Below are 20,023 nucleotides of genomic sequence, written 5' to 3'. Positions count from 1 at the left end.
ACGGGGCGGGGGCTGGCCCGCTCTACTCTGCCCTCCAGCTCCTCGTGGGCAGCCCTCTTTTTTGACAGACTTATGAAATGCCGGTATCCAAGGGTAAAGTAGAATGAGCACAGCACTCTCATTCTAACCACTACGACACAGCACGGGGAGGAAGGGAGGCCTCATGTATTAGCTGATTAGAAAATTAGTATTTTCTCACTGATTTCCACAGGCCCCCTAGAGAGGCATGGCCAGCCCCATTTTACAGCTAAGGAAACTGAGGCCCAAAGGAGTGCCAGAGGCAGTGTGTCTGGTTTGCATACCTAGTCAGGGGCCCCAGTGGGGTATGGACCCAGCCCTGAGTGACCCCACGGCCTTCCTGCTCAGCAGTCCACAAGGGCCCACTTGAAAAACTGGGGATGCTCAGTGTTTGTCCCATGTGGAGAGCCTTCTGCCCTGATCCTGGCCGCCGTCCCATTAGTTGGGCCCAAATGCATATTCACCTCACATCCACTGGCCTGTGAGGCAGGCCTGGAGTCTAGCTCTCATCACTCGTCCCTGGGGGCCAGGCGCCTGGTCTCTGTGTGGGAGGTCCTGTCCCCAGGACTTGGGGCCTGGCTCTGGCCTCTGCTGCCTTTGAGCCTGGGCTTCTCCAACACCATTTTGCTGCCCAACCCCCCCACCAGCATTGTGGTCCTCTGTGAGGACTCCCACTGATCCAGTGCCAACCCCGACCCCACCACCCAGCCAAAGTGACCTCTGGGGTCCTGGACCTCCTTCCTCCGCAGAAAATACTTATGTTTGGAGGGTCCAGACAAGACACCAACAGGAGGCAGAGAAAAGGTTTTTTGAGCTGACCCGGATGGGAAACCAAGATAATCCTCCTCCAGCTCCAGGGTGTCCTGCCCAGAGGGTCCTTGGTGACTGTCAACACGATCACCCTAACCTGTGTCCATCTGTAGGATGTAGCCACGTGTGTTTGGAAAAAGAATTCAAAGTTTTATAGTAAAAAGAATAACCATTAGGTGAAGATAAAGGAAAAAGAGCCCCGGAGACAGTGGTGTTTGTCCCACTTCCTAGCACAGAGTTCCTAAAGCTCCCGAAACTTCCTGAGTGATGGGAGTGTCTTTTGTCATGCATGAGGAGCCCTTCCCCAACGCACCTGAGTTCATACTAAAGAGGTGAACCAGTGGGGCCCCTAGAGAGCTTCAAGATGGGTCTGGTCACCAGAAAGACTAGAAGGTGGAAACGTCCAGCTCACCCACAACCCCACCTTGGGAGGCAAGAGGGGCCGCCTATGGGGTTATTGAAGTTTGGAAGGCTCCTGGTTGTTGAGTGTGCTGGTGTGCTGGGAAGGCGGCGGGGGTGGGGAGGGCATGGGGTCTCTGCACCGCCCACCCCCATGCTTTGCCCTTCGTGTCTTTCCCAGTTGGCTGTTCCTGGGTCGTGTCCTTTATAATCAACTAATTATCCCAAACACAGTGTGCTCCTGAGTTCTGGGAGCTGTTCCAGTGAGTTCCGGAACCTGAGGGGCTTTGTGGGAATCCCCACATTTGTGCTCAGCCAGTGCAGGTGCGGAGAGCCTGGGACCCCCATCTGTGGCTGCCCCTCCATGGGGCGATCCTGTGGGGCTGCGTCCTTCAGCCCGGGGTCTGCCCTAACTCTGGTACTCAGCGGAAGGAACTGCTAGGCCCCTGGCTAGTGCTTGAGAACTGGCAGTCTGTCTGGGGGAAAACCACTCAGGGGTCAGTTGTCTCTGTGGGTTGCGACACAGGGGAAAAGAGAAAAATTGTTGTCCCGTCTGCCATTGACCTCAAGTCTGTCACTTTCCCTGTTTGGGACTCAGTTTCCCCTTGGAACCCAAGGGTGGGGAATAAAGGTGCTCTGGGAGGACTCCTGGTCCCTACCCTCTTTGCTGTGGCTTCCCAAGGGGCTTCATTTCTCAGGTTCCGAAAGCTACTTCTTGACTTTGAACTTAAACAGTCTTCGAGACACAACAAAGTAGAGCAAAGGCAGGAAGATCAGAAAGGGCAAGACGGGCCCTCCGGAGGCTCCTCCTCCCCTTTCCTCCCCTGGGCCTCCGCCCCCTTACCTGCTCCACACAGTCTGAGATCTCCGGCGTGCAGGGCAGCGACCCCGCGCTCTCCACCGACAACACATCCTTCAGCAGTTCCTCACACCCTGTGGATAGACAGACAGCGCAGGCTCAGGGCCTCAGCAGCTCTGCTTCTGGTTCCTGGGCCTTGGGAAAGAAGGGCTGTCGGGGAGGCACAGGGCCCAAGCCTCCAAGAGACCGGCTGATCCTTCCAAGGCAGAGATGGAACACTGGGCCATGGAGGAGCTGGGCCAGGACTCCACGGGGCGGGGGGGGGGGGGGGGGGACAGAGACAGGTCCCTCCCTCCAGGCATTCTCCCACAGGGATTAACCCCAACAGAGAACACATGAAAGAGAGAGTCCCAAATGCAGAAGGCAGGTCAGGTGCAAAGAGAATCAAGGAGGCCTTCCTGGAGGAAGGGCTATAAGGCAATACTCCCTGCCTGGCTCACAGAAATGCCAAAGGCACACATTCCCCTGAGCCTGGGGCCCTCAACGGCCCTGCCAACTCCAGGACATCTAGGAGAGGGTCACCCTCAGGATGACACTACCTCCTGCTGACTCGGTTACACAGGTGGCGTCCCTCCACTGTTTCTGAGCAAATGCCCCAGTATCTTTTCAGATAAAGGCAGTCAAACCTGCAAAGCGACTGGTGTATACACACACTGGTGGGGTTGGTGGTGGTCCTCCAGCCAGTTCTATTCAGAAGACCTTAAGGGGGCCGTGTGCAGCCCCTCCCAACCTCTCAGCTCCCTTCGCATCACACCCCACTTTCAAGGAAGTCATTCCTGCCTCCTTCCTACCCTCCAAGAACCCTAGCTTCCCCCACAGAGAATGGATCATTCTGACAGGAAAACATGGCTTCCTTCCCAGGTGGCAGGAAAGCTCCAAAGAGGACACAGCCCACCTGTCTGGCGACCTCAGCCACTTTCTCCAGACAAGCAGTTTAGTGGTAAGAGTGGCCATGAGTGGCCTCTGATGCCTGGGGTTCTCTCACAACTGCCTCTGAACTGGGGAAAAGAGAGGGATGGTATATTGCCCCTTCAAGGGGGAGAGCTGGGAGGTAGGAAGGGACTGGGGCGGGGGGGGGGGAAGAGAGGGGAGGAAACAAAGGAAAAAGAAGAGAAAATGGGTGTCTGGCTCTGCCCACGGTTTGGTCATCCTGGAGGGAGGTGACCTGGAGGAGGGTGCAAGGAGGAAGGAAAGCAATCGGGAGCCTTTCTCTGTGGGACAGACGACGGGAAGGGTGGAAGTGACCGTCCCACTGGTTCAGAGACCCTCCCACGGCCCCTGCATGGCTGCGGCAGCTGCAGGAGCCCCGGATCCTTCTCCTCAGCACTGCTGGGAGGAGCCCCAGCTGAAACCGCAGTCAGGCCAGCCTCTGCAGCTGGACAGGAGCCTGAGAGACTCCCTCCCATGAAGCTCTCACCTTTCATGGCGAACACCCCTCGGCAAAAGTCCTTGAAGTTGATTCTCCCCAGGTCGTTGGGATCCAGGTATTTCACAAGTTTTTCCACCTGTGAGAGGGAAGGAGGGACAAGTGTGAGGTTCCCCCGACCCTGAGATGCTCATGGAGCTGGGGTGAGGCTGACTGGGGAGGCTGGTTGGGAGGGACACCAGAGGTCCTCTTCTAGGCCCCCACCTGCATGCTGGGGTCAGTACCAAGCCCCAGACAGCGGCGGGGTCACTTGATTCTGCTGAGGTCCACAGATAGCACGGGGAGCCTCCCGACAGAGCTGGGCTCATGGAAAGTCAGTGCTCTGATATTTTTTAACCTAGTGGTTTCTGTCCTACAAAAATAGTACACGCTCATCGAAGAGACTCTGGAGAAAGGAATCAAACCCTGCTGTTTCCCACTTAGTGGTTTCTTTCCTACGAAAATAGTACAAGCTCCTGTGGAAACTCCAGAAAAGAGAATGAATCAAACCCCGCTGTTTCCCCCTTTCCTTTGCTTTAAAACACATAGATTTAACCACTTTTTTTTTTTTTTTGGTAGTTCTGAGAGACCCTTGGTCAAATTCCCCTCTATCTACAAGGAGGAAATAATTATGTCACATTTGTATACATTCTTTAAAAATTTTAAATGACAAATCAAATAAGATTGAAGGCAAAACCAATTATGGTCCAGACTGTGGCTACATTGGTGGAAGTTTGTAGAGGGCGGTGGGGGGGATACCAAGGGTGTTTCTATCGATCGATCTGGGTGCTGGCCACACATTGAAACCCACAGAGCCTTCTGCTTGTGGCTGGTGCACTTTTCTGTTCTTTGTTCAATTAAATGTTAAAAAAATTAAAGTTTGTAGTAAGGCTTTTTAGCCCAAAGGAGTCAGCCATTCTTGATATCTGGAATGTTCTCTCCCACTCAACATTTATCAGACACCTTTCCATACTGCCCCAAGGTACCACCCGTATTTTTAGCGGTTGTCAGATCCGCTGCCCAGTGGATAAACCCTCATTTACCTAACCACCCTGAATAGTTGGGCAATTTTTGTTTTCCCTCTTGTCGTTATAATTGATTTTGGGGGCTTCTACAGCCGTGTGGATGACCGGTCGCCCCTCTGGCTTCTCAGATCCTTGACTTTCTCATTACTTTCTCCCCTACCCACCCCAAGGACTCGCCCCTCTTCCATGACCACTCACTGAAATGGCCCACTCCTCCCTTTCCTGCCTGCCATGTAGTTCTTTGGCATCACCTGGACCATTCCCTCTCATGCACATCCAATCCGTACTCAAACACCACGTCCTCGAGTCACCTTCTTTCCCACATCGTCCCTGGGATCCTGCTGGTCACCGACATCAACATCTCCCTTCCTGGCTGCTGAGGTCTCCCGATTCATCTGCCCTCTTCCACTTTTCAGCCCCTCCGACTCATTCTCCGCTCCAAGTGGATCATGTCATCGCTTCCTCTGTTTAGAACCTTCCAATGACTATCCACTACCCTTAGGGTAAAATCAAAACTCGGTAATGTGGCCTACAAGACCCTATATGATCTGGCCCCTCCAGCCCCATCTCCTCTTTCTGTCCCTCACTGTATTCTAGCCACACCAGCCTTTAGTCAACTCCTCAAGCAAAACAATCTCTGTTCTGCCTTAGGGCCTTTGGACACACTATATGTGATCTCAAATACTCGTCCTCTCCCCATCCCCATTCATCACCTGACCTTGATTCATCCTTCAGGTCACTGTTTGTACCTGTATTAAATATTTCTCCCTGAGACAAGTCTGTCCTTGCCACTCCCATCTAATTAGGGTGCACCCTGTTCTTACCCTGTCTTGTAGCACCCTATACTTTTCCTTCAAACCATTTGCTGCAATTTGTAATTATACTTGATGTGATAATTATATTAATTTGTATCTTCCCCCTAGAAAGTAAGCTCCCTGAGGGCAAGGATTATATATCTGGGTTTTTTTTTTCTTTTTAAGATTTTTTTTTTATTTGAGAGAGAGCAAGTGAGGGAGAGCAGGAGTTGGGGGAGGGGCAGAGGCAGAGGAAGCAGACTCCCCACTGAGCAGGGACCCTGACGCTCGGGGCTCCATCCCAGGACCCTGGGATCATGACCTGAGTTGAAGGCAGCCACTTAGCCGACTGAGCCACCCAGGCCCCCAAGGATGTCTGTTTTGATCACCACTGTGTACATGGTAGCACCCACCATGACTGGCACATAGTAGAAGCTTTACAAGTATTTGTTGAAAAACTGAATATGAATGGTTCTACAAATCCTCTAAATTTTAAAGGCTTTTGATAACAGTTGCCAAATTGTTCTCTGTAAAGATGTCTTAATTTAGTCTTCAACCAGAGCCACTGACTTCAAACTCAGGAGCTCTGGGTATGTTTTCCTAATTTTTGGCAATGGCCAATTTCTTAAGAACTATCTTTCCTAAGGAACTGGTCCCCTTCTGCTCCCTGCGCCCACAGCCCAGCACCTGAAAGTCAGCTTCTCGATCTTTCTTCCAGAATTACCCTGTAACTTAGTGGCAATCTTCCTCGCCGCCCCCGCCCCTCATAGCACACACACAAGCATTCGTTCCTTCAGTGGACGCCTCCTGTATGCGGGGCACTCTGTTGGGGGCTGATGGCTGACTGCACCCGTGGTCACACAGGCACACAGGTGCGCATGTGCGCGCACGGTTGTACGCTTGTCGTCAGGCACCTTCCCTCTCCTCCCAGGAACCCCCAGCAATGTGTAAAGCATCGCAGGGCAAGGACGAGCTCTTTCTCAGACCCCTTTGGGGATGGGTTGCAGATGGAGGATGTTGGGGCACCGTGGAAACTAGGGTGCCGTCTGCAGTTTACTCTTCCCGTCCGTATTGTTAACACTGCCCTGGCAGATGCCCTCGCGCCCACCCTACCCACCACAGGCTCCAAAGCCCAGGCCATGCTGGGGTCTCATCCACTCGTTAAGAACCGTGTCTCCCGCATGCCCACAGGACATGTTTCCAGTGGTGGCAGCTGCAGCCGGGGTCTGAAGCCCTGGTCACCGCCAGTGGCCTGGCATGATGGGCATGTGCCCAGCTGGCTCTGGAAGGTGAGCAGCGAGCAAGAAGGGACTCTGCACAAGCGTCTCTACCCCCTCCTTGAGCTTGGTGGCCCTGCACTTGGACCTTTATTCCCACTGACCCTGCCCCTTCCACGCGGGTGTGAGTCTAGGGATGACAGGTGGGCAGAGCCTATACCCCGGCTCTCTGTGACCCCCTGAACCTGGTACCCACTGGGACCTTGGAATTCCAGGGAAGAAAGAGGGTGGCTTTCTGCCAGCTCCCACCTCGGCCAGAGCCTCCTGGGCACTGCAGCTGCCCCCGTCCCCTACCGTCAACACAGCCTGAAAGCGGCTTCTCCGAAGAGCAATGCGCAGGCGCCACCTGAGGCCCGCCCTCTCCCCTACGCCCAGCCGGAGTCCCACCCCCTCTACCCCTGTCCTCTTGCCACCAGCACCGTGGGGACTGCGTGAACACGTGCACGGTACCTCCCAGCCTCCTGGCACCCTCCCCCCTACAGTCCTCTCCAAGGTCGGGGGCTATGCCTTGATTATCTCTGAGACAGTCAAGGGTGGTGTCGTCACCCAGTTGAGTGGCCCATGTGGCGCCCCAGCCTCAGGTCCACCGGAGGGGCGGCAGGTAGGCTGGGTGTCTGTCACCCCTTGGGGTGGAAGACACTGGTGGGGTCAGGCCGTCCAGCACCCCCCCCCCCCATCTCCAGGGAAGACCTGGAGCACAGGTGCAGGGGTGTTTGGTGACAGGCAGATAGAGGAGGTCCTGAGGGCCGCTGCAAAGTCCCTGAACCAACCCCCAACCCCGACCCCGCCACGGGACTCAGAGTGTGCGGGACAGGCCATGTGAACAGCCGCACGGTCCTTTAGAAGGCACAGGGGACCACTGTAATATTGCCCTAACAAAAATAGCAATTATATGAATAAACACGGTCGCTGTAGGTTCCAGAAGTCCCTGAATAAATAAGAACAGAGCTTCCATGGAGCTTCCTAACTCCTGCTGGGTTCATGGAGGGCTTGGCAGAATCTACAGCACCTAGTCCTCCCAACAGGATCGGTAGCTACAGTCACAGTCTCCCATTCTACAGCTGGGGAGACTGAGGCTCACAGAGGCTGGACGTTTAGACAGTCACGGCGGAGTTGACTCTTCCTTGAGCCCAGGTCCCACTGGCCCCAGAGGACCTGCTTCTTAGTCTACTGCTCTCCCAGGGTTTCCTGCTGGGGTGTTGTCTCATTCCCCCACCCTCCACGTATTAGAGCATCTTTACCTGCTGTGGCTGGGGACCCCTCACCCTGATGGCCAAGCGTCTCAACCTTCCTGGACACCAGATGACATTTTGCCAATGCCCCCCGGCCTTCATCCTACATCCAGGGAAGCCAGGTCCCAGACAGGGAAGCCAGGTCCCAGACAGGGCAAGGACTTGCTCAAGATCCCACAGCAAGTACAACAAATAGGCCCCCACATGTGGTCTTCACAGTGAAGCCGCAGGCCACCCAACGTGCCTCCCAACGTGCTGCACCCATCACCCGTGGCTGGGCTGCCTGGGGGCCTCCGCTGGGCTCTCTTCGGGAGGAGAAGGGCATCCCGGGGCCTGTCAGGACCCTGCAGGAGCTGTGCTGTCACTGAAACACCCACGGCCGGGCTGTGGGGCCGGCTGCCAGGGAAACAGGTCATTTCCCCAGCAGTAAAATATTGAGCTTTCCATTTTGGGGCCACTCAATGACCAGGCTTCCCCTGCTATTTCTGTTGCCTTTCTCTCTGGGCTGATTCTTCCCCGCCCCTGCTCGTTCCCCCTGCATCCCATCTCTCCGAGCACAGACCAGGCAGTGTTAAGAGCCTCCCCACCGCCGCTGTCTGATGGATCACCAGCCAGATGCTCCCTGAGCCGGTGCCCAGACACCCACGCCTCCCTCATTTCCAGATCTGCCAGCCACACAGGCTCAAGCGAGCCATTTGCCTCTCAGAGACCTCAACTGCCTCATCTGAACAAGGGAAATGAGCCCCAGTTGGCAGGTGGGTGCCTAATAGATGGGGACAATTACTGTTCCCAATCCGGCAAATGCTTGGTGACTCTCCTTTGTGTCAGGCCCTTTCGGAGCCCTCTGTTCACATGAATTTATTGAATCCTCATGACCAGTTCAGAAGCAGATATTATTATTGTTCCCATTGTCCAGATGAGAAAACTGAAGTCACTCAGGGTAATGGTCCCACAGCTAGCGAGAGGCAGGGTTGGGATCTGAACATAGGCAACTTGGTTCCAAAGATCATGGTCTTTACCAATCGTTATTATCATTTCTGCTAATCAAATTGCTATTATTATTATTATTATTATCACAAGTTTGGGGGCTTGCTCTGACCAGAGAGTGAATAAACTTGTCTTCTGCTCTCCTTTCACCTAGAAAAACTGGCAGGGGTGCAGGCAACCTTCACTTAAGAATTTGAATATTTAAAGGGAAAAGCGTTCTTTTAAATGTGTTGCGAAAGTGCATCTCCAACCAGTATCCCAGATGCAGCTTGGAGACACACTTGAATTTTTAAAATTCAATGCCAAGATTAGAAACCAAGGAAGACTTCTGGTTTCCGTTAAGATGGAGTCAGTCCCCTACACTCTCTCTCTTCCTCTGATTATAACTAAAGACGATGGACAGAATACATAAAGCAACTATGTGCGGACTTTGAAGAGTAAATTCTAGCAGGCAATTGGGAGGAAAATTAAAATTTGAATTAAAAACAACAGCAAAAACCAACCAAACAAACAAACGGCTTGAAGATTAATATGGTAGTAAGTTTCCTGGTTTATTTTTCCCTTGCATGTTTTCCAGCCTAGACTCAGGGAGGCCAACCCCCAGAATTGCACAGCAGGTGTGAACAGAAAAAGCTTCAGAAGAAACTCTCCCTTTTTGATGAGAGGCCAAGGAAGGGGGTCCTTTGGGGCCAGAGAGAGAAGAAGAAATGATGTGGGTTTTTTTTTTTCTTTTTTTAAAAATCCCTCTCCCAGCCCTACCCCGAGGCAAGCCCCAGTCTCAAAGGTGGTGCTCACAGCAGTACCAGCAGCCGGGCAAACACCTAAAACCCCAGGAGTAGAAAAGTCTTTCTCTATGGAATGCTAATCAAGGAAAAGGGGTCAAAGTGTGTGTGGGAAATTCCTGTTAGTCACTTCTCTTTTTTTTCTTCTCACCATTTCATCCTGGAAGTAGACCAGGCATGGGAGGGCTGAAACTGTAGAGGGAGCCCTAAGCCTCAGATTTCTAACCTAAGGGCCAAGAAAGGGGACCCTAAGAGCTGGAGAGGGTGCGGTCACAGAAAGGAAGGAGCTCAGGGATAGAATCCGATAAAGTCATACTGACGAAGAGCATACCAAAGGCTTTGAGAACTGAGCTCCAGTGCAGACAGTGAACAGACTGACCCCAGGAGAACACACACTTGAAGTGGATCCAAATAGCATCTCAAAAGCTTTGAAAACTGAACCGCCATTGGAACAGAAGGCAGGTTGGGATCAGAGATTTCAACCGAACTGGGTTGGTTTCCTGATTTAAACAAACAAAAAACCCCCATATCGATATGCTTTGGAGGATTTTAACAGGACTCAGAGTCTCAGCACATGCTATTCAAAACATCCAGGACACAAGGCAAAATTACTTGACATGCGAAAACAAAACAAAACAGGAAAAGCCCGATAATGCACAAGGGGAAAGGCGGTCAATAAGTATCAGCCCCGAGACGACCCAGATACTATCATTAGAGGACAAAGACTACTATTTATTTATTTATTTTAGAGACTACTTTAAAAATATTGATTGATTGATTGATTTGAGAGAGAGAGAACTCGTGCAAGGGGGGGAGGGGCAGAGGGAGCGAGGGAATCCCAGATCACAAGCAAACTCCACTCTGAGTGCAGAGCCCTATCCAGGCCCGATCCCCCAACCCCGAGATCATGACCTGAGCTGAAATAAAGAATTGGAGGCTCAACCTCCTGAGCCACCTAGGCGCCCCAGAAGACAAAGACTTTAAAGCAGTTAACCATGTTCCATGAAGGAAAGGCGAGCACTCTTGAACAAACGGAAATATAGAAAGTCTCAGCAGAAGGGTAGAAGCTATAAAAAAGAACTCAGTGGAAATTTGATGACTGAAGTATTACAAATTCACTGGATGGGATCGATCGCAGAATGGAGATGATGGAAAAAAAAGGTTAGTGACCTTGAAGATGGAATGATAGAAATGAAATGATCTAATCTGAACAAGGAAAGTGACCAAAGATTAAGAGAAACACTGCACAAAAGATCCGACTCACTAAGAAGACACAGCAATCTGGGGCGCCTGGGATCGAGACCCATTTCGGGCTCCCTGCTCGGCAGGAAGCCTGCTTCTCCCTCTCCCACACCCCCTGCTTGTGTTCCCTCTCTCGCTGTGTCTCTCCCTGTCAAATAAATAAAAATCTTTAAAAACAACAACAAAAAAAGAAGATATAACAATCTTAAAGGTGGGCACACCTAACAGCAGACTTAAAAACACATGAAGCAAAAGCTAATAGAACAGAAAAGGGAAACAGACAAATTGACAATTATCACTGGAGACCTTCACACTTTTCTTCAGTGATTGATAGAACTAGTTAGATGGGAAAACAACAAGGGTATGAAAGACTTGGATAGCACTGTTAATCAACTTAACCTATAAACTGACATTTATAGAATTCACACTCAGTAATAGAAGAACACACATTCTTTCATGTGTGCACAGAACATTCACCAAGATGGATTATATCCCAGGACAGATTATACCCCTTCAACGAAACTGAACAAATTTAGAAGAACTGGAATCATACAAAGTATGTGTTCTGGCCATAATGGAATTAAACTAAAAATCAGTAACAGAAAGAAGTCTGAAAACTTCCCGAATGCTTGGAAATTCAACGACATGTTGAATAATCCACGAGTCAAAGAGGAAGTCTCAAAGGAAATTAAAAATATTTGAAACCAAATGAAATAGAAAGACAACATGAAATTTAAACGCAAAGCAAGAAGAAGTAAAGCAATTACGAAGAGCGGAAATTTAAAAACTGAAAACAGAAAAACATCAGAGAAAAATCAGTGAAACCAAAATCTGGTTCTTTGGAAAGATTAAATTGATCTCTCTCTAGTCAAACTGATCCAAAGAAATTTTTTTAAAAAGGAGAAAAGATACAAACCACAAATATCAGAAATGAAAGCAGGTATTGCTAGTCCTCCAGCGTTAAAAGGTTAATATATATGGAGGATTTTTAGGGCAGTGAAAATACTGTGTATGGTATTATAATGAAGGACATATGTCTATATATTCGTGCAAGCCCACAGAACGTCCGACACCAAGAGTGAAGCCTAAGGTAAAACTATGGCCACTGGCTGATTAGGATGTATCAATGTAGATTTATTCTTGGTTTAAAAAACAAACAAACAAACAAACAAACAAAAAACAAGCACCATTCTAGTGAGTGAACTTGGGGACAGGGGAGGCTACACATATGTGGGGGCAGGGAGTGTATCAGAAATCCTGTACTTCCTTCACAGTTCTGCTTTAAACTTAAAGGTGCTTTAAAAGGAGGTCTTTTGGGGCGCCTGCGTGGTTCAGTGGGTTAAAGCCTCTGCCTTCAGCTCAGGTCATGATCCCAGGGTCCTCAGATCGAGCCTCGGATCAAGCCCCGGATCGAGCCCCAGATCAAGCCCTGGATCGAGCCCCGGATCTGGCTCTCTGCTCAGTCGGGAGCCTGCTTCCTCCCCCACTCTCTGCCTGCCTCTCTGCCTACTTGTGATCTCTGTCTGTCAAGCAAATAAATAAAATATTTAAAAAAAAATAAAAGGAGGTCTTTTCGGGATGCCTGGGTGGCTCAGTCTGGTAAGCATCAGCCTTTGGCTCAGGTCATGATCTTAAGGTCCTGGGATTGAGCCCTGCATCCGGCTCCCTGCTCAGCGTGGAAGCCTGCTTATCCCTCTGCCTGACGTTCCTCCTGCTTGTGTACGCTCTCTCTTTCGGACAAATAAATAAATAAATCTTAAAAAAAAAGTTCTTCATAAAAGGTTACTAAGGGAACACTACAAACATCACTGTACATGTAATTTCTACAACTCTGATGAAATGGCTCAATGCTTTGAAAGATATAAGCTATCAAAATTCACATAAGACAAATGAGATTATCTGAATAATGCCATCATGACCAAATAAATTAATTTCCTAGACAGTTCCAGAAAAGAAAATAATTTCACCAAACGTTTAAGAACAATAGTCATAAATTCTACACAGTCTCTTCCAGAAAACAGAAGAGGAGGGAGCACTTCTCATTTAATGAGGGCAGCATCGCCCTGATCCTAAAGGCAGACAAAAGCAGGACAGGTTTCTCCCCACCTTCCGAAAGTAGAGCATTCCTGTGATAAGCTGAAATGCGGTAAAGAAGCAGCAATTACTGTTAATTTATACCGAAAATTTTTTGAGCATTCACAGACCTAAAAAAAACCCCTCTCTTTGACTTTCCTGATACCTTGGGATGCATCTTGCTAAAAAATGCACAAGTAAATCAAGATAAAGAATAGGTGCCCAAAGACACAGTTCAAAGCCTGGCAGCTGGGGCTGAGACGCTGAGTATGAATCCTAGGAATGGAGCTCGGCAGGGGGTTGGGGGGGTACTCTTGCAGCCCGGGGTGCACACTGCCTTGGGAACTGTTCCCTGCAACACGAACTGAACAGGATTTTCACTTTTTGCCTTTTCTCTCTCTCTTTTTAAAGATTTATTTATTTATTTGAGAGAGAGAGTGCGTGTGAGCAGGGGGAGAGGCAGAGGGAGAAGGAGAGAGAGAGAATCTCAGACAGACTCCCTGCTGAGCCTGGAGGCTGCCAGGGGCTCCATCCCAGGACCCTGGGATCATGACCTGAGCTGAAACCAAGAGTCAGACACCCAACCGACTGAGCCACCCAGGTGCCCCCAAAACTGTAGTCGTCAAAACAGTATGGTACTGGCACAAAAAGACCCATAGATCAATGGAACAGAATAAAGAGCCCAGGGGCGCCTGGGTGGCTCAGTCGGTTAGGTGTCTGCCTTCGGCTAGGGTCATGATCCCAGGGTCCTGGGATGGAGCCCCGCATCAGGCTCCCTGCTCAGTGGGAAGCCTGCTTCTCCCTCTCCCACCCTCTCCCCGCTTATATTCCCTCTCTCGCTATCTCTCTCTTTCTCTGTCAAATAAATAAATAATCTAAAAAAAAAAAAAAGAACAGAAAAAGAATAGAGAGCCCAGAAATAAACCCATGCTTATATGGATAATTAATCCATGACAAAAGAGAGCTTCTTCAATACATGTTGGGAAAACTGGACAGCCATATACAAAATAATGAAACTGAACCACCTCCTTACACCATGCACAAAAATAAACTCCAAATGGACTAAATACCTACATGTGAGACCTGACACCACAAAACTCCTAAGGGAAAACACAGGCAGTAATTGCTCTGACATCAGCCTTAGCAATGTTTTTGTAAATGTATTTCCTGAGGCAAAGGAAACAAAAGCAAAAATTAACTTGGGGCCACATCAAAATAAGAAGCTTCTGTACAGCAAAGGAAACCATAAACAAAATGATAAGGCAACCTACTGGTTGGGAGAAGGTATTCATAAGTGATATATCTGATAAGGGGTCACTATCCAAAATATCTGAAGAACGCATGCAAGGCAACACCCCAAAACCATATAATCTGATTAAAATGGGCAAAGAACCTGAACATTATCCTCCAAAAGACAGGTGGCCAACAGACACTTGAAGAGACGCTCAAGATCTCTCATTAGCAGGAAAATGCAAATCAGTACCACAATGAGATGTCACCTCATTGTGGTGACACCTTGACAGGTGTGAGCCATTCTGGCTAAAATAAAAAAGACAGGAAATAACAAGTGCTGGTGAAGACATGGAGAAAAAGGAACCCTTGTGTACTGCAGGAATGTCAATTGGTGCAGCCACTGTGGAAAACAGTATGGAGGTTCCTCAAAAAAAAAAAAAAATAGGATTATCATACTATCCAGTAATTCCACTACTGCGTATTTACCCAAAGAAAACAAAAACACTAATTTGAGAAGATATATGCATGCTCTGTTTGTTGAGGCGATATTTACAGTGGCCAAGGTATGGAAGCAATGGAAGTGCTTCCAAGGTATGGAAGCAATGGAAGTCCATCGATAGATGAATGGACAAAGAAGATGGGATATATATACACACGACAGGATGTCAGTCATCAAAAAGAACGAGATCTCGCCATTTGTGGCAACACAGAGAGCCCCAGAGGGTGTTATGCTCAGTGAAATCAGACAGGGAAAGGCAGAGATTGTATGATTTCGCTTGTATGTTGAATCTAAAACACAAAACAAACAAACATAAAGCAGAAATAGACCCATAAATTCAGAGAATACACTAATAGTTTCCAGAGGGCATGGGGATAGGGTGTGGGCAAAATGGGTGAAGGGGAGTGGGAGGTCCGGGCTGCTGGTTATGGGATGAATCACCCACGGGGACAAAAGGCACAGCACACGGAATAGTCAGTGGTGGTGTAATAGCGTTGTATGGTGATGGAGGGGAGCCACACCCGGGAGCATAGCACAATGTGTAGAGTTGTGGAACCACTGTGTTGTGCACCTGAAATGAATGTTACATGGTTCATCAATGATATTTCAAGAAAGAAAAAAAAAAAAAAGAACCCCTCCCCACATAATCATTTCAATAGATACAAAGCAACTGACAAAATTGAACATCCATTCATATTAAAAATGCCCAGGAGATCAAAATAGAAGAGAACTTCCTTATCCTTCCGTATTCTAGGGAAATGGAAGCATATTCACACGAAGACTCTGTACACAAATGTCTGGGACAGCCTTGTACAGAATTGCCCAAACCTGGGGACATCCCACATATCCCCCGGCAGGTGGATGGATAAGCAAACTCTTCTATAACAAAAAGAACTGTTGCTATGCCCACATGAACACATGATGCTGCGTGAAAGAAGGTGGTATCCCAAGGTCACAAGCTATGATTCCACGGAGGTGGAAAAGGCAAAGCTCTGGCACAGGGAACAGACCTGCCGTTACCGAGGGAAGGGGGGAAGAGCGTGCACACAGAGGCGTCCTGCGGGAATTTGGGGGCTGTGCTCTTCTGTCCCCTGATGTGGCGGTGCTTATAGGAGTTGGGCAGATGCTTTAGAAGGTTCATTTTACCATATGGAAAATTGTTTTAACATGCACTTGATCCTGAGGCTGGGATGGCAGGTGTGAGGGCAGTAAAGGGGGCAGTACCAGCAGCAAGTAGAACTCACAGCTGAGCACTGACTAGGTGTCAGGTGCTCTGCCCGGTGCGGCACAGTCCCACTCCTCCCCATCTTCCCAGGGGCACCGGGAAAGAGCAGTCCCATCCATCTGCCAGCAGAAGATCCAGAGGCCCGCAGCAGGTGAGGGTAGAATCCATCTGCCCTTGGCTCCTCTGCCACCCTAGGGGACTCCTGCCCTCCCCTGGGGCCTCAGGGCAACGGGTGGCTCCGGAGCTGCTTGTTTATCCACTTTCCCAGGCAGCCCAGCTGCCTGACGTCAGGGCACACAATGCAGCCCTGTATTCTGGAGTCCCTGCCCCCCAGCCCCAAGGGACAAAGGGCACAGAGGTGGAGGGGATGGCAGCCACTGGTCTTCTCCATTAATTGTCGAGAGGAGAGGGGAGGGAAGCCAGGCAGGAGCTTCTGCAGAACCAGCTGGAGATGAGTGTGACTCAGGCAGGGTTCCAGAGTGGGTCCTGCCAGTCCCTGCACCCCGGTCCACCTGTGACCTGTGAAGAGCAGTCCCATGGCATCTGTGAGCCTAGCTACAGGTGCACAGAAAGGGGCGTGTTCTAGAGTCAGGAGCCGGGGACTCCGGGTCAGCCTCCACATTTGGGGCGCCCAGGGCAAAACGGAAATGCTGGAGCCCCTGTTCAAAAATTATTCCCAATTTCAAGACGGTGACCACAGAGCATCTAAGGCTGTGTGACTTCCGCGGCACTCACGGTGTGACCCTGACCCAGTCATGCTACTTCTCCGGGCCTCAGTTTCCCCATCATAATGCACTCCGGGGGCTAGCTCACAGGACTGTTGTGACAATCAAATGAGGCCGTGGCTGAGGAAAGGACCCGGTAAATTGTAGGGTGCTCTGAAGGGTTCCGTGCAGAAGGTGCGTAAAGAGAAAGGTAAGGACGAGCCTCGCAGCCGGCAGGGAAGACAGCAGGGACTGGGGTGATAAAGTGGGGTGGGCTCCCAGCCCCTTTGTGAGTCTCAGGGACGCTCTGCTTCCCTGGCGCTCAGTCCAGTCTCGGCTCCACCATCAGTGACCTCCCTCAGGGGTCCCGGAGAGACCATCCCCTCTCAGTTTCTACAACTGGAAAACAAAGGTGTGACATGACCATATTGAAGGTCCCTTCCAGCTCTGGTTTCCCCAGGGATGTCTGGGTGAGCCTGGGATTGGAGGAAGGAGAGAAGAAAACCAGACAGAGCGATAGATGCGAGTAGAGACTGGGAGGCAAGTGTCGCCATCCAACCCAGCTTCACCAAGGACCCAGTAAATACATGGCTTGGGGACCCTGGATGGTGGCCCTGGTGAACGACTCGGCCTCTCTGAGCCTTTTACTCGCTCTCTTTATAAAGTCAAGGAAAAATGACAAGGACCAAAGCAGATCCCGGAGGTTGCCGCCCTGCTGCCCCTGCCCTCTCCTCCTCCTGTGTGGGGCAACTCTGAGGTCGCTGAGATGCCCACCTCCTGCTGGAGCAGGTGCCCGGGGACGGGGCAACCCCAGAGCATGAGCCCTGATTGGACCAAGCAGTCAGGTGACATTTCCCTTGCCAGTGATTGGCTTAGGCGAAAGCATGTTACACAGCTCTGGCCAAGGAGACATGAGGAAACATCCGCAAGGGGCTTCCAGGAGAGGTTTTCCAGGCGATAGGATGGGGATGGGGGCACTGTCCTCGGACCTGCTCCCAGCACTTCTCGCCCTCCCGGAAAGCAGATGCCGTCTTGGGTTGACGTGGGGGCGCTGAATGCAAGGAGGCTGGGTCCTGTAGGATGCCTCTGAGCCCCAGTGGGAAACAGCCTTGGAGCTGCCCTACCTTGGGCTGGCGCGTCAGGAGAAAGAATACATTTAGGCCATTTTGCATCGGTGCCTGATCTCAAAGCCTCCTCAAGGGGCTGCAGGTGAAAGGCTGGTAGTGGGAGGATAGCCTTGGGAGAGAAGGTGCTCAGTGCGCAACAGAGAGAGGCTGTGCCCATCGGGCCATCTCTGGCCGTGGTGGCTACGCATCAGGAAGGTCCAGTCACACTGTACCCAGGCCACTGCTTCCTCAGTGAGAGACCCCCAGCATGTCCCAGTGTCACCCAGCAGTCCCCTCATTCACAGCCTGCACCGCTGCTGACCAGAATCCCTTAGGCCACCCAAGAGGGCCTTTGTGTGATGTCTGAATGGGAATGAAATGGACAGAAGCCTGGGTGGTCTGTGAGGTAGGCTGGCCTCTCCACCCATTTCTCCATCTGTCCATTCCTGCAGGAAACGTCTCCTGAGCTCCGTGGCCAGACTCTGCCCTGTGGGGACACGGGCAGGTTCCCAGGAAGCTCGTAGGGAGGGGACAGATGTCTTGGTGTATTTTTGAGTGAAGTAAAAATAGCTTAGGAAAGTGCATAAAAGGGTGGAGATGACTGTCAACACGGCCACATGCCCAGGGAGCCGTCTGACGTCCCTCCCAGGTGCTGTGAGTGGACGGAGCTGGGCTTGCATCCCACTACCTCCATTTACCAGCTGTGTGACTAAGGATAAGGGTACTCACCTTCTCTGATCAGTTGCCCCTGTCTCGGGGAGGGTAAGGATTTAAAGGGAAAAGCATGGAAACTTAGGCTGGAACCTGGCCCCGGAGCAAACTCTAGAGAGGTGAGCGTTTTTGTAGGCAAATGGAGCCTGGAAGCCTCCACGTGCCCGCCCGGCTGGTCCTTTTACCTCCGCTTTTTACATTTTCTAATTGGGTAGATTTAAAGAGTGGGTTGGATCACTTTTAAATCAGTGGAGGCGGGGGGGGGGGAACCAAAAAAACTTGGTATTCTTTAAAAAAATTATTCCCAGGATTGTGAGGGTAGATAAGATGCGAATCTTATCGGGTAGTTAGGATTCTACCAGAATACAGCCTCCTAGAAGGTGCTACCCGAACCTGCAGAGGGAGGGAGCCCAGGGGATGTGGGGGCTGCCACGGGGCCCTTTAGAGGGGCGGCGGCCGTGTGGGACTCCACAGGCTCATGGGACGAATGCTGCAGTGGGGGCACGGGGCAGAGGGAGGGATGGTGTAGCCAAGGCCCCGCTAAGGCTGGGTCCGGGGGGGAAGCCTAAAGGGCTTGGGAACCACCAGCTGCTCTGTACGGCTGGAGGGCAGGGACGCTAAATGTGGGGGAGCAACGGGTGGGGGAGACCCAGTGGACCTTCCCCTCTGGTGGATGGGGGTTTTAGGAGGGGCCCCATGAAGGAGGTCTGGGAATTGTCTGAGCCCACAGTGCATGGTAGAGGGAGACGGGAGACGGTCCAGAGGAGACGGCTGCGGGGACCCGGGCCTTCGAGGGGACAGGAAAAGCAGGGCCAGGGAAGAGCTTAAAGGCCTGTGGCGGGGGCCTTGATTTGAGGTGGGGGTGAGGCGCAGGCAAGGACGTGAAGCTGAGGGGGTGGGCAATGGGGGTCGTCCCTGGGCAGACGCCCAGGAGGAGGGGAGTGCAAGGTGAGGGAGTCAGGGGATGAGCTCTGGGCGAGGAGCCTGAGGGACATGGGGGGATGCGGGTTGGATGGGGATGAGATTCGGGGTCTTTCCTGACCACCCGTTCAGGTCCCTAGGGCCCTCAGACACAGGTGCCTCCTGGGCCAGGCCTGGTGGCTGCCAAGAAAGTTTCCCTTCCATTTGTTCTAACTCATGACACCAACTTGTCTCCAAGGACGGCGGGGGCCGCTCTGCCTCCTCCCTGTGGTGGCCACTGCAGGGAGCTCCTCTGGGCCCGAGGGACAGGAGCAGCCACCTGGCTGAGCGCGAGAAGCTGGTGGCCTGAGGGCTTCAGTGACCAGGACTTCGAGGAGGCCACAGGCGTGACCACGTCCCCCAGGGGCACCGTCTCTGGGTCGCCCAGCCAGCCCAGGGCCCCAGTGCCCGCCTGCCTGGCCAGGTCCAGGTACCAGCTGCACTGTGAAGAAATGAAGGAAAAACACAGCCCCATTTACTCTGTGGGATGGACGGTCCCTGGGCCGGACCCGAGCACCCCCACCTCAGTGAGCCTATGAAACACTGGGGCATCTTGCTGATGGGCAGACTCTGATGCATCAGGCCTGCGTGGTCCCTGGCCCTCTCTGGAGTTCTGATGTTCTAGGTAACCTGTAAGGACCCGTCTAAGATTTAGAAGGGGAAGTTCAGTTTGTGTACACCC

General features: G+C 51.4%; 1 protein-coding gene across 1 annotated transcript in view; it reads right to left on the bottom strand.

Moving 5' to 3' along the window:
- LOC111151534 (RAB11 family interacting protein 4) overlaps positions 1–20,023 on the bottom strand; it is a 111,246-nt gene that overhangs the window by 71,349 nt on the left and 19,874 nt on the right. The window contains exons 2-3 of the mRNA XM_022509591.1: positions 3,504–3,591; positions 2,072–2,160 (exon numbers count right to left, since the gene is read on the bottom strand). Of these exons, the coding sequence (XP_022365299.1) occupies positions 2,072–2,160; positions 3,504–3,591 (177 nt within the window). The remainder of the gene's footprint in view (positions 1–2,071; positions 2,161–3,503; positions 3,592–20,023) is intronic.

Source organism: Enhydra lutris, unplaced genomic scaffold (assembly GCF_002288905.1).
Source record: "Enhydra lutris kenyoni isolate GAN:26980312 unplaced genomic scaffold, ASM228890v2 scaffoldscaffold26, whole genome shotgun sequence".
Lineage (NCBI taxonomy): Eukaryota > Metazoa > Chordata > Mammalia > Carnivora > Mustelidae > Enhydra > Enhydra lutris.
The sequence above is the reverse complement of the archived record's forward strand: the minus strand, read 5'-3'. Positions and strand labels throughout refer to the sequence as shown.